This window comes from Acromyrmex echinatior, chromosome 4 (assembly GCF_024713525.1).
Source record: "Acromyrmex echinatior isolate Ae372 chromosome 4, ASM2471352v2, whole genome shotgun sequence".
In the NCBI taxonomy this organism is placed as follows: domain Eukaryota; kingdom Metazoa; phylum Arthropoda; class Insecta; order Hymenoptera; family Formicidae; genus Acromyrmex; species Acromyrmex echinatior.
In genome coordinates this window covers 13,788,723-13,803,840 of record NC_141855.1, presented here as the reverse complement: position 1 = coordinate 13,803,840, position 15,118 = coordinate 13,788,723, and the positions used below count along the sequence as shown (strand labels likewise).

Here is a 15,118-nt window from a genome sequence, read left to right as displayed (position 1 = left end):
AGAGATATGAATTCTTTTTCTATTTCACAAGAAATCCTTTGAAATATTATAATCTTTTGTCAAACACTTACCAAATATCGTTCGGTCGCAACAGATACCAGAATAAGATCGTCACCCACACGTACCTTCTCACCCTCGGATCTCTGCTTGGAAGCGGGGTGCACAGTCCACCAACATGCCTCACCTTCGAGAGTAAAACTTTAAGAAATTTCGAACTATCACGAGATTCCATTCATACTTCTCGACTCGTCAAAAGTTTACTAGCTTTACATGCAACTTTAAACTTCAATTTTGCTTCAATTCTGTCAAAAGTTATAATTTAAGAAGAATTTTATTTAAGAAGTAATTATTCATGAATGTTTAATAAAGAGATATATTATGCCAATGCCGGAATAGAAAGAAATAACTTTAACTTCGATAAAAGAATTTATTGAGAGTTGAAGCGTAATTACGCTGCACTGACCATGAGAATGTTCCTGTAGACCGACGTCAAAGGCTAGCTTATCGTTCGACGAACTCGTGGATAGACACGCCAGGTACTGCAGTATACGATCATAGATTTACGTAACCATGAAAAATTAATGTGGCATAACAGCGTTATTATAAAGAAGAGTAATTTACCATGTCGCTGTTTAGATGTCGCAATAATATGGCGTTACCGTATAACAAGGTCCTGTGCCCTGACCCGGTGCCCTTTCCCTGGAAGCATCAAAGGATTGGTCAAAGCCCTTGCAACCCCTCATGCTAATGTTCCTCTCCATATATCGTACGAGATTTTAATAGTTCGCAAAATAACAGTTTCTTAGACAACTTCTACAAGCGTACTGATAAGAGAAGGCCATAAGTGCTGGTCAGGCTACGATGCGAAGCTTACGAGGCATAAATTGAAGACACAGCACTAAACGCGTTTTCGAATGTAGATGTTAATACGACATTATGCAGTCAAACGAAAGAAAGCGGTTGCTGTTATTAATCCCAATATATTATATTAATGTTAACTGTAGTTTTCAGATATGATAGCTTAATTGATCGATGGGTGAAATAACATCTCGGTATTTGATGAAAAAAAATTTAGGAGAAATTAAATATTATTACATAATTTTTTGTAAAAAGTAAATTATTATTAAAATTCTATATTAAATAACTCTATGAAATTCTATTATATAAATGTCAAAAATCAAAACAATACAGCTATTTATCTTAAAAAATGTAAATTAGATTTAAAAAATTATTACTATTTAATTTGTAAGTCTATATCTTTAGGTTGTATAAATGCAACGTAATGCAATGTGGAATCACGTTTAAGTGGCGCTAAATAGAGACATGAATACAGACTATCGTATTTCGAAATTTGGCTGAAGCCTTTGCCATGAAATGAACGTACTTATCTACACTTGTATCTTCACCCAAACTCGATCGGACATTACGATGTTCTAACACACAAACAAATGATCGTTTTACCCAAGAGCACGTTACGGCGCCCCGCAGACGGTACGAAAATTATACTTACTAAACTGTCTTGTCGCTGCAAAGAAAAACATAAAAGGTAATGAATCTCGTTCGTCAAGTGTCGAATTTAAATTTGTTGTAAAGAAAAAAGCACAGAAAAAGAAAAAGGGAAATAATACATTTCGCGATTATTTATGATAATGGATCTCGATTAAATTTTTAGATGATGTTCTATTCTTTCTACAATGCTGATATGTTTTGAGTGACAAAATCACAGATAGGAACCATCAACAGAGAATGATAAAACATGAAATTGATGAAATTGATGTGAAATCTTTTTACACGACTATGGACACATGCCACAATCATTCGGATAAGGGGTGCGGCGGGGGGGGGGGGTTGCAGATGCGTTGAAGAGAAGCTATTCCGTATAAGGAATCTTTCGGAAATTATTCGGCGGAAAAATTGAGCAAACCTAAAGATCTAACAGACGTTGTAAAGATGTTACACTAGAAGACATCCCAATCTTTTCGGATACCATTCAGCGTTTCTTCTTTCTTAAACATCTTTTAGACCTGTGTGTTGTTCCGGGACTTTTTACACAGAGACTGGCAAAAGGGGGCGGGTTTTATGGCCCACTCCTATGCAGGTCGCGAGCGCGTGTAACAGCCTAATATTTGACCATTAATTTGGAATGTAAAGAGCTTCTAATCGCGAGACGCGGGTGATCGCGTAAACTACAATTAGCGGATCGTATGAATCAAGCTCGGCTGTATGAGCCTCGTCATTCGTAATCACATGTTCGAATTATTCACCTCCCTTGAAATGAAGGAGTCGCTGTTTCATTGATGGCAAGTAGAAACTATCACTATTTCCTGAATCTACGAGTTTTCGTTAGCAAAGCTGAAGTCATACGAGTGTACGATATTAAGCAGATAATTTATACGTTACCGTCTCGGAGCCGGCAGCGGTAACCAATTCCTGCAGGGCCCTCACCGAGAGGGCCTGCTCTATCACGAACACGCATTGCGACAAGTCCGGCGGTATGTTCTGGAAGAGAAGAGAGATTAAGCATGCACAAAGACGAGATGAGAGACATTGTTTGCGAAATTCGCGCTCGCTTTTACCTTATCTGCGATATTTTCGAGAAAACAATGTCGATTGCCAAAACCCTCGGCTGCCAGGCAGACCCTCTCTCCTGTTGCGGTACAGGACAGGCATACCATATCCTCCTGTAAATTTTAAATGATATCTTTAGATGTGTTCTGCATAACAATCTATCTACTTTACTTTTTAAGGAAAGCGAATTTCACCTCTATGTCACATTACGACATACTTGAGTATAGAATATATTTATTGTTTATAATTTTTATAAAAATAAACATATTATGAAATTCTTTTCAATCCAAACGTCAGATGGTATTAAGAAATACAATATAATGATATCATAGCAAATGTTATATATATATATCTTTATTAATAAAAATATTATAGGAATGTGGAAAAAGCATTGGAAAAAAGTTGCCATACCCAGAATGACATTGACGAGCATTAAAACGTCAATTTTTGAATAATTTTATAAAATTTCTCAAAAGATAATTCATTGTTCATGTAGATCTTCAAATAATTACTTTAACTATATATATATACACGCACATGCGTGTGTGTGTGTACATATATACATATATTTCTATTGCTTAATTCGAAATTTATGTTAATCGCAATTAAAAAAGATCTCGAATTTCTCTCGAGATTCCATCGCGTTGATGTGCTGCAATAATACGCAATACCATCTAAGAATTTTGCAATCCATAATAGAGATGGTTCTACAAAGTACGATCCGTAGAATTTTGCGAATATGGAATCGAGGCTCAATGAGGATGTCGTCAGATGACGAACTGATATCATTGATCTGAATGATGTCATTTTAAAAAGCATTTCCACTGCGATAGTAATAATTAGCTTTTGCGAAATCGCATGAATTATGTTGCCAGCCGAACGACAGAACACGGCCGCCGTGCCAAAATTAATTTGGACGACCTCAGGAATGCATGAGGACCGGACATACACAAGTATACCGGCTTCGAATGCACTTCGTAATTTTTGAATGCGTCACCGCGAGAAGTGGAAAACGGCGTTATTTAATACAGGTTTGCAATAATATCGCGCCTCGAAAAGCTCGTCGAGTGAGTCACTCAATTTGCGTCGTTCGATTTTAACCCTTGAATGCGTAGATTTTGTTCATCTTTGTATTCGATTTTACTCTGTACTCTGGACTTTTTCAAGCTCCATCCTCTTTGCCCTTTTCTGTAGTTGCAATCTCAAAATATTTATTTCTTACATCGACGGTTTTATTTTCCTTTACACTCGGCCAGCTATTGTAAACAAAGAATTATGTATTCATGCCCTTTAAGTTTAACTTAAGACACGATAGAGAAAAAGGAAATGAGGGAAAAGAGAATAGTTAATTGAACGACAAAATGAATGAAAAATATATGAGAGCGAATGTAGAAGCTGATAAAACTTAAAAGTCTCAGAAAGAATTGTCGTTTATCTCGTATTTCTGTAATATGATTAGATCAGATGACTTCATTACTCAATCGGTACACACCTATATATAATAAATTACATATAATGAGTTGCTAAGATAAGATCGTCCTGTATTTAACAATTTCCAAGCCCAGTTTAATGGTGCGAGAAGAAAATTAATATGACAGTCTAGCAATCATCTAAGTGCTTTCTTTTTTACCTTCGTTCTAAATAAAGCAATATATAATCCAATTAAAAATCTCATATTAAATTATATAATTTATCACAAATATATACATAAAACATTTTCAGAAAATGTTCTCTTTATTTTATTATTAAAGAAAATGTTATCTTTATTATATTATTAGAAAATTGAAGTACATTGTATGAAATTAAAATAGATTAAACATGCACGCGCGTTTATCAGTTTTTGATTAAAAAATTGTTAATACCTGCAAGCAATTCGTACTTGAATTATTCTTCAATTTGCGTTCAATTATTCTTCAATCGCTAATCAGTATGATTTATTGGCAATCAAGAATGTGATAACAACGTATCTAAGGCAATCAACCGATTATAGAGTTAAATTGAAATCGATTGCAGAACCCGGCTCACAGGACCGTTCGTGCAAATGAAATTGCTTTACACCACCGTATTAATTGTATCCTACCTGTGTCGTCACAATTATATTCACTCTTTTTTTTTCTCTATATTTTAGTAAGAATATAATCCGAATATTCTCGGTTATCGGATGCAATGCAACGGTGGGTGTAACTAAAAATGTGCACGCACATTCCTGACTTGTTTAAGTTTAAAAAAAATTGAACGCAACGGAGAGAAATGCATAAATAATGTTAAAGGACACATTAACATAACTTCTTGCTGGGTTAAACGAAATGGCACGCGATTCGCCATATGTGAGATCGTATATTTACTTTTGAAACACGCGAAGTACCGAAAATTTTCGCTGGAAATTTGGCAAGAAATCCTAATCTTGTTTATCGAGATATTAATAAAATGCAATCGGTCAATTCACTGATGACGCGGACTGTGGTTTTATAAATTGCTAACATTAATTAGATATTATATGAAGAAATATTTGTATTCAAAATATTTTCCAATTCGTGATTGTGTTTCCATATATAATGTACGCGATAAAATAAAAATTAAGAATTCTCTATTATTTAAATTTTTTTTATTATAATTGCATCAAACATGTAATTTCTTCCTGCGGTGTTTAAGATATTGATTTTACTGTTAATAAGTATAACATCAGAGATTATGGAAACACATATAAATAAGTGCATACGATTTTATATTTAATTTTTTCTCTTAACATTAGAATAGAATTGTTGGTAATTTAGTAGATAAACGAGCGACGTATGCATTGATAATGAACCAAATACATCGTTTACTTCCGGAGTCGGTTGACGATCGAAACACATATTGCGGTATAGGTCAAGGATAAACCTGCATTTCACAAGCAGATAACTCCTACAATTCCATCAAACCAACGAATAATCATAAATCATATTTAATCTTTTCACATTTATATTGCACATTTCAAGGTTTTTTTTATTCAGATGTACAGAAAAAAAGTTAGTGCGTGATATGAGAAAGTTATCACATATACAATTGAACAATATTTAAAGAAATTTAAATATTGTTAAAATCAAAATCCTGAAGATATAAATTTATTTGAAGTAATCGTTTCTAAAAATTCGAAGCTTGATTTAATCCTTTCCAACTAAAATTTACTCAAGTTAACTTAACAATTCGTTGCTTCCATTATTCATCAGAAATATCAACATATAAAGTGATCGTTTGATAAACATATCGGTAAAAAGTGAGCCTCGTGACGGCACCACTGAACTGGAAGAGGCTTTAGAAAGGTGTCCCCATCGTGCGTGTAGTATATCGTTTGTTGTTCGATAGTCGATGCATCCGACGCACGTTGCATCGCGGTATATTAATTATAAATTCATCACTTTTCGATGCGACATCACTAATGAAAGCTACGCGAGCTGACAGCTATCGATCAGACAGAACAGCGTCACATTAAATTCTAAAATTAACTAAAAGCGACTAGCTTTGAAGAAGCGACTTTAAAGAAGAACCACGATAAAACATATGCGATGTGCCGGAAACTTCGCTAGATTTCTATGCGCGCGACGTGCATAGCACGTGTTGCAAAGTACTGTCAGCAAACTGCACAATGAATCACTCGACTTACTATAAGTATCTCCTCGAAGGTGACATTAAGATGAAATGTAATTAATTAAAAGTTATATCCACTTTAATGAAAGAATTTCGAGATATTATTACATTGTTACACATATTTTTTTACCTTATCTGCAAAAATTTGAGTAATTTATTTTTTTTTAATTTGAATAATTTATTTTTCTTAATCTTAAAGTTGCATTATAAATTTTTTAATTCAAACTTTACATGAATTAACAAATCATAGTAAATTAAAATTTAATTTTTCTTAAATAATTATCTTGCTAAGAAGCAATTTTTATGACGAAGTTGAAATGATCGCAATTACAAAGTTACATACAAATTTAACTTCACACGCGGAACTAACCGTATCCGATATGGCGCGCACACTTTTGATATTTGATCCTATTGGAAAATTCTTGTTATCGCAATGTTGATAATCGATACTCATCAACTATTCTCGAGCGTGCGAAGTGAGAGAATTAAATTCGTAAAGCTTCAGATGTTTTCGTGCGGACGACATTTCACTTTCTTTTCAATACCAAATCAAATTATCAAGTGAAAATTATGACAGCAAATGATGGATCCTAATATTAATGAAAGCACATTTGATGACAGGTGAGCGATATTCTGTACTTCGTTGTCGTGTCCGGGTACATAATCCATTCGCAGGGAAGATAGCCTGTCGAAAAATGCGGATGTGACATTTCATATAAGAACACGAATAGTTTCCATCGATTTTACATGGCACGTTATCGTCGTTATGTGAATCTAATGGAAATGTATCTTTACACGCGATTTCGCCGCAACAGTTCTTTAAGAATGTGAAAGGCTATTTAACCCCGCGAAGATAGCACTCGTGTTGATAATCAAAGCCATCCTTCCGGAAAAGAAATCGATTTTTTTGCTTAACGTTACGTATGCTTTATGTATACAAAATGTTTCAGAAATTATAATACAACCGAGAAGGAGGTGATTAGTACTCGTGTAAAAGTAAGTAAAAAATATAAATTAAATTTTTTCGTATAGAGTTCTGTTTTCAAAAAAATCAAGTTTGAACATTCGTTAAATACGCAAGTACTTAAATAGCTACAATCTGCTCTTATTCAATCATGATTCGGTGCTATTTTTAGACCAGTCTGAATTTGATATAATTTAAAATAATGCAATAAATTTCAATAATGTATTTATTTTATTAATTGAAAAAATATTAAAAATGTGCGAAAAAATTTTATACTATATTTTCAATTTATTTTTTTACCTGAGGAATTACCTCCTTCCCGATTATGATTTCCAGAACATCCTATGTGTACTTCGTGGTGATAAAATTTACACCCACTCGTTGTAAAGTGAGTCAAATAGTAGTCGACTTTGAAGAAAAACCGAAAATTTTGTGAAAATCAAGTATTTCGATCGTTTTAATCATCGGTAATACATATTGCGCTAAATGCATAATAAAAATGCGCGCATTAACAATTAATTTAGAGAGAATATTAACAATTCGTTTGAATTGAATATTATAGATGTTAATTAATTTGTATATATTTGTATGCATTATAATTTACAATGAATTATAATGGAATACAATAATGAGATAAACCGGTTAAAATACTTTGCAGAGGTGTTTTTGAACAAACGAATAAAAAGACGTGCGAGCAGAAGAAGGAGGCAGATGCTGAGAAAACAAAATGTTTTAATCGATGCAGACGAAGGGCCGCAAGGAAAGCTCTATGCCGTTGTGACCAGAGAAATAGAAAGAGAAATAGAATTAGATCTAGAAGAATAAGACGAAGAATTGTCTCACAGAATCCCTTTATCATCTTTTATCTTGAGATGTATTGTAAAATGCCTGGCAAACGTGTGGCAGAAGTCGCCCGTCAGGCCGGCAAGGAATGGTGCACTTTGCCTGAGGAAGAGAAGCTGAAGTACAAACGTCTGGCAGAAAGAGAAAAGAATAAACGACGTGGAAGGTGTGGGAGGGTACGGAGGAGGATAAGAAGAAAACGCAGACGTTGTCGAAATAATTAAATATTCTAAAATCCGTCAGTTATACAAAAGAAGCAAAACAGATATAATATGAAAAATATGAGAAAATAAGCTGTGACTGATAAAACAACATATTGAAAATTTCTGCTCATTGGAACACGTTTGTAACCTTTAAATTTCCATTTTATTTCAAAGTTGCACGAAATATTATCGATAATACATTACTATGTGTATACATACACCTTTGATGTATATATATATATATATATTTTAGGATTTTAAAGCATCGAGTTTTAGATAAAAATGAAAGAGAATAGTAAGACAATTGTAACGAACACAAGGAAATATGCAATTTTGTACAATTTGTGACCAATTTTGTATGATGAGTTGAATATTTTTGAAATTGTACAATTTGTAATTAATTTTTAAACTTTGTTTTTATGAAATATATATTATTTTTATTAAATATATATTTATTTAAAATTTTTTAATTTAAATGCTAATGAAATATTAAAAATAAAACATAATTAGTAGTTTATAATTATGGAAGAATATTTGCATTTGTGAAATATTTAAAATGTCTGCATATAAATTTTACTTCGTATGATAATTAATTATAAGTATCAAATAAATAGATAACATAAACATAAATTAAATATTATGACGCAATGACACAACTACAAGGCTGTATTCACGCGCATGATCTCTGTAGGTCGAACGAGGTCAAGGTTGTGCTGCAAGGTACTTTAAGTGCTTCCACAGTTCGCTAAAATCACATACAGTTTTTCTTGTTATGACTTTCCACGTAAAAAATTACATGCGAACATTTAAATTGAACACATAAATTGAAAATACTCAGGTAAACTATTCTGAAATTTACTTAAAGTTGAACCCGTCATCAATACAAATTACTAAATTATTTCTACAAACATCAACTAACAGTGCCGTGACATCATTGTATAATTTCCTATATAATTATTATATAGAATTTGTATTATATTACAGTTATTTTGTTGAATGCGAAATTGTTATGTTATTGTTAGTCCGAATTTACTGGGTATTAAATAAATACTTCATAATTTTAATTTTTTTAAAAAGTACATTGTAATTCAATTTAAATGAAAACATAATGTATTACATAACTTTAATTATTAAATTTCTAAAATTAAACATTTTTCAGATTAATATAATAAAAATAGGGTTACGAGCCAAGCAAGGTGCTGAGTTATCATAAAACAAAACAGTTTATTTCTACATACGTTTCGATCCTAATTGGGTCATTTTCAATGTTACTCATAAAATTAATATAAAAATCAAATAATCATTTGAACAACAATCTTAACCTTCTACAATTATTGATGTACATACACCACGTTTAATCTTTTATGTTACTTTTTAAATTAGATTACATTGTTTTAAGATTGTTATTTGAATGATTATTTGATTTTTATATTATATCAATTTTAACATTGAAAATGACCCAATTAGGGTCGAAACGTATGTAGAAATAAACTCTTTTGTCTTATGATAACTCAGCATTAAGACCTTGTTTGACTCGTAGCCCTATTTTTATTATATTAAATTATTTTATAAATTATTTGAGCCTTTGTTTTTATGTTATTTTTCAGATTATTGTATAACGTTTCTACATTTTCACCGAGATACATTACAGAAATTATAAGTACGCTATAATATGATAATATTATCATTGTACTGCATCAGTGCAATACACCGGCTCGCGCAATGCATATAGTCTGTCCATCTCTTGTAGTGCAAACAAACTTCCACCGACTGCATCGGCATTCATTCATTTTCACACATACACATCAGTGAATCATTGAATGCGAATCACCTCCGCGTTCTCACGCGCTTTTAGTATATACTGGCTGTTATATTAACACTCGGCTCGTTTCAAATCTATCGATAAACATCACCTTTACACCTTTCATATCACGTCCATCTTTTATGTGAACTTTGCAGAGTTATTAATGAAGCTACTTGATCTTTGTCCAGTTTATCACGAATAGATTCGTTGAAGCGAGAAACCATGAACTCTTTTTAATATTCATTAGTTATTTAAATAACGTTACGTTGTTGAATAATGTAGGGTCCAGTAAAGAAACTTAATTATAATTAAATTGTTAATGAAAAAATACACGTTAATAAAAAATGCGTTTCTGATTTGCATGAAAAGAGATCAGAATTCTTTTCATGTAAATTCATCTTTCCAGCATTGATAAACAATTTCCTCAACATTCCTAGATCATTAATCATGAGATTCCTGTCAGCATCTTTAGATACCAGCTCCTCTCCTTCGCATTCCAAAAGATAGCAACTTTACATTATTACTGATACTGTGAGCTTTCTGGTCTACAGTTTCTCCAGCATCCTTCTTAAACTTTGAAACCAATGGTCCCATTCTATCGCGCCATCCCAAATTTTACACAACAAAGTAAGACTTACCGTGCGGAGGAATGATACGTCGTCCTGCTCGGAGCCACCCTCGCTGTCGGCCATCCCTTCGACGCGCTTTCACGCGACGACCCTCCTCCGTCTGCGTCACCCCTGCGCTCTCGTGCGTGCGTATGCGGGTGTGCGTGTGTATCTCGCGTGTCACTTCGTGTCCGAGGCACCCTTATCGATGCTCGAAGTGGACGCGGTGGTCATTCACAGTTCCGCGTGGACGGCATGCTCCCGTCACTACACACAGTTCCCCGGCCTCTTTGTCTTGTCAAGGACGTCGACGATGATGTCAACGTCGGCACGCTGAACCGTCGTAGGGCACCGACGATCACCCACTGCTGATCGGATGGCACCCAGACCGTTCGCCGACGTCTCTCGCGCAAGCGCCCAACACCTTCAATCAAATTCCGCATGCTCGAGATTCCGTTAACGCGAAAAATCCCACGTTATGTGACTATATTACATGGTTTTCGCGTTACGGTGCCGTCCGTCTCACCGTGAAATATTGTTGAACAGTTTTTCTTTTTTTACCTTTCCAATAAATCTAAATAACGCGATAGGGATAAAGGGTGGTTTTCGAAGATGAAAACGTACATCATAAACGTGTTATTATGTTGTCACTTATATTGCAATAACTGAAAGTAGAATGGAATGGTCTTCTATGTGAATGGTTTTTTAATTTGACAATTTGAATTTTTCTGTTCTATATATTGTATTTTTAATTAGAGAAAAACTTGGCTCTTCATATTAATTGGATTCATTAAATTAATCTTTGAAAATAGAGTAGCGTTAACTATTTTCCAAATAGTTTCGATTATTAATGTTCATACATGTTATTAAAATTCTAAAACTCGACGAGACACGTATATTCCGATGATTTTGTAGTTGTATAAAAATAGTTTCAAGCAAACACATCTTTTATTTCACTGATGAACGCAAAAGCGAGTGTTTATGAGTAAGTCATAAATGAATGCTTCAACGGATTACGTTACAGAATTAGAAAGTATCTTGGATTACAAGAGCACAGGCGGAAAATGTTATAAATAAAACGCCTAATTTAAGATTGATTTGATCTAATTCGCTTATATTGCGAGTAAAGTATAAAAAGCACAAATTTTCTGGTTATTAACTCCTCTTTCGATTTGAATATAAAGGTCAAAAATATCGATCAATAATATTTGCAAGCAATATTATTACACTAAATATGAGCGATAAATGGAATACAAGTTATTAACATTAATTTAAGCACATTTAAATAGCTTTTAGTTTTCACACAAGTAGTACGAATAACAGTTATTTAATTATGGCGTTGCAATGAAATAAGATTTTAACAATATAATAGTTTGTTCTGTGATTTGGGAATGTGTGTTATAAATATCGAATATTATTAAAAAATTTATTTAATGTTATAGTTTTTATGCTGAATTAAATTCTATCGGTTTAATTTAATATAATATGTTCACTGATCGGCTTTTCACAATTATTATTATAATTAATGTTTAATAATTTGTCATAATGTATACACATTTGTTATTTTCTTTGATTTTCATTACAGTGAATGGATCGCGCACAACATAGCACACGAATGATAAAAATAAATCTGCAATAAATATATGATATTCCATAAAAATTTTTTTGTTATAATATACAATACAGTAACGTTTTTAAAATATAAAAAATTAGAATCTTAAGATGTTTTGTTAATATTTCATTTATTTTTACGAAATTAAAATCATCAAGCGATAATTACATAAAAATATTGAATACGTTTCATAATATTTTATGTCTTGTTTATATTTTTATTGAACATAGAATCTTTGTATTCTCTCTCTCTCTCTCTCTCTCTCTCTCTCTCTCTCTCTCTCTCTCTCTCTCTCTTTCTCTCTCACACACTTGAATAGTAAAAAAACCTAGTTTGGCAGCGACGCTGCAATGCATCGACACAGAATTGTCGATCGCCTGGTTGATTTTACCTTCTCTGAGAGTTTATTTCCAGCAAGCAGAAATAGATGCATCCGTGATGGCTTACCGAAATATCCCCATATGAGACTCGTTTCCTCGTTATCACGTTTAATATGATAATTGAAGGTTAAAGATATATTTTTTGTAAAGCACATGTGAATATCTATTTTTAAAAATTCTTAAATATTTATTTATAGTAATTGGATCCACATTAATGGGTATTTATTGCACTTCTGATAAAATCGTTTTAGAATGAATTAATAAAAACTTCATTGAAAATCGATAAAATCTATATGTTCTAACATGCGTGCTATAAATATTTCGTTTATCTTCATTGTTGGCGGTATTGAATATATATTTTATCGGAAACGATTTACTATTATTCTCAATATTATTTCACGATGGTATTACAAAGTAACATCAAAGTGAAATAATAGTGAAATACATTTCCTCTATCTGCAGTTGAGAAAGAGAGAGAGAGAGAGAGAAAGTACTTCAGAATTTTAATTGAATAACAAAAATGTAGCAATTGTTAAAAAAACCTACTTAAGTTAAAAAACCTTTTGAGTAATTTAATATTAATAGATTTCATTGATAACTGAAAAATATTTCGTCTTTCGGAACATTTTTACGTCTTTTCGTCATTTCTGGCAGAGGTATTTCAGAAAGCAGCATTACATAAGAATATAAAACCGACTTTCTAATTTTAAGACTGTCTGCTGAATTTAAAATTGCGAAAATAATATTTAACATTCGAAACATATTAAGCTTCTTCTAGCGAGTAATAAAGCATTTATCCATATTATTATTTAACCAAACTTATTTTTAAAATTGATAATAGAATATTTTAACACACAGGACTCACTTTTTAAAATAATAATAATAAATTCAAGACTAATAAGAGTCAGCGCGAGAAAGGATGCGCAGTATTAGTATAGAATGATAACTTAACTCCATTGTTCTACGAAGTCTTCTTTATTATAAATTATTAAACTTTAATTGTCATAATTATAAGAAGCCCATCAGTAAACATATTGTATTAAATTAAACCGGCAGAATTTAATTCTTTATTCCAAGTTTTAAATGTGAGAACAACGGAGTTAAGTTATCTTTCCATACCAGTATTGCGCTGACTTTTATTAGCTTTGAATTTATTACTATTGTTATTTTAAAATTAATTTAATTGTGTAGTTTGATTATGTAGCGTATTAAAGCTACAAAATCATTGTCATGTTTGCATGATATTTTTTTTATGGTGTTTCAAATTCATCATATAGAAGTTACATTTATAACACTCCTAATAACAAACTATTCCATAGAATTAATTAATTACTTAAAAAAGCCGGATTACTACAAAAAAAAACACTACGTTTTTCCACATACACATCATTCAAAGCATTACGCACATAGTTATACACACACACACACACACACACACACACACACAACATGTGCGCCCTAACAGGGTGCAACCGGTGGTTTTGGTCTTGAAACCACGTGTCCGCGAATGAGAAGAGATAGAATTAATCGCGATTCATCCCGAAAAGACTCATCTCAGGATAACGTTTTATTTTGTCACAAATCAACGAAAAAATTTTCTACGCAATCTCACGTAGAAATTTACGAACACACGCACAACAAACGCATCATTATTGCACAAGGGCGCGAAAAATCGTATATCTTACACCCGCGAGCCGAGGGGTTCTTCGGGGTGCCGAGTCTCCTGTTTTCCTGACCGCTTTAAATCGGACCCCCGCGACGGAATATTTGTCGGAGCTCGAGGAACTATGCTGAGTGGAGCTATGCTGAGCTGAGCGGAGCGACGACTATTTTCAGCCTCGAGCCGAGCAAACTGCACCGCTCCGCTCCGCGTGTTTCCCATCATAGCTGAATAAACCTCGGAGACTCGCAATTGCGACGTTAGAATTATCGGAATAATTATTGAAATTATTATAATGATTGTCAGTGACTTTTTAATTAATACGTAATAAATATGATAATAAAAATAATTAAAAAATATGAATAATTTTTATATGGCATAGTTTTTTTTAACAATTTATTTAAAATTTTTCTTTGTTCAATGTTATTCATTTTTTTAACAAATTATTTTTTGCATCGTTCTTAAAATTCATGTATAATACATCGTTAAAGAAATACTAACATAAAACTCTTGGTGGTCGCAATAATAAATAGAATGATAGAAAATAATTACAATAATTGAATTTTTATAATTTTGAAATAATTATAAACATAACTAACATAAATCAAGATTAATGAGAATCAAACGCAGATGATCAGGCGTAAGATCTTAAAATAATGAAAATTACGAATATTCTATCGATAAATGATGATAGAATTTTTATTTTGAACGTTTCAACTTTTTTTGGAATTCTCTTTAGCAATATAGATATATAACGAAATGTTCACATACCTGAAAAGATTGTGTTATTCACAAATTGCCAGAGATGAAGTATAAAATGTGGCGGTACAAGAAAACTGATTATTATGG

General features: G+C 32.4%; 1 protein-coding gene across 8 annotated transcripts in view; it reads right to left on the bottom strand.

The window, feature by feature from the left end:
* Positions 1-14,418, bottom strand: part of RyR (Ryanodine receptor) — a 43,817-nt gene extending 29,399 nt beyond the window's left edge. For 4 of the 8 annotated variants that reach the window (XM_087405002.1, XM_087405004.1, XM_087405003.1 and 1 more), the window contains exons 1-8: positions 14,295-14,418; positions 10,648-11,041; positions 2,577-2,681; positions 2,401-2,499; positions 1,511-1,525; positions 622-699; positions 464-539; positions 72-184 (exon numbers count right to left, since the gene is read on the bottom strand). In XM_087405002.1, the coding sequence (XP_087261128.1) occupies positions 72-184; positions 464-539; positions 622-699; positions 1,511-1,525; positions 2,401-2,499; positions 2,577-2,681; positions 10,648-10,701 (540 nt within the window). In that variant the 5' untranslated portion in view covers positions 10,702-11,041; positions 14,295-14,418. Of the gene's footprint in view, positions 1-71; positions 185-463; positions 540-621; positions 700-1,510; positions 1,526-2,400; positions 2,500-2,576; positions 2,682-10,647; positions 11,042-14,294 lie in introns of those variants that run through there. The other 4 variants (XM_087405006.1, XM_087405008.1, XM_087405010.1 and 1 more) reach the window with 2 other exon arrangements.
* Between the last annotated feature and the right edge of the window lie 700 nt (positions 14,419-15,118).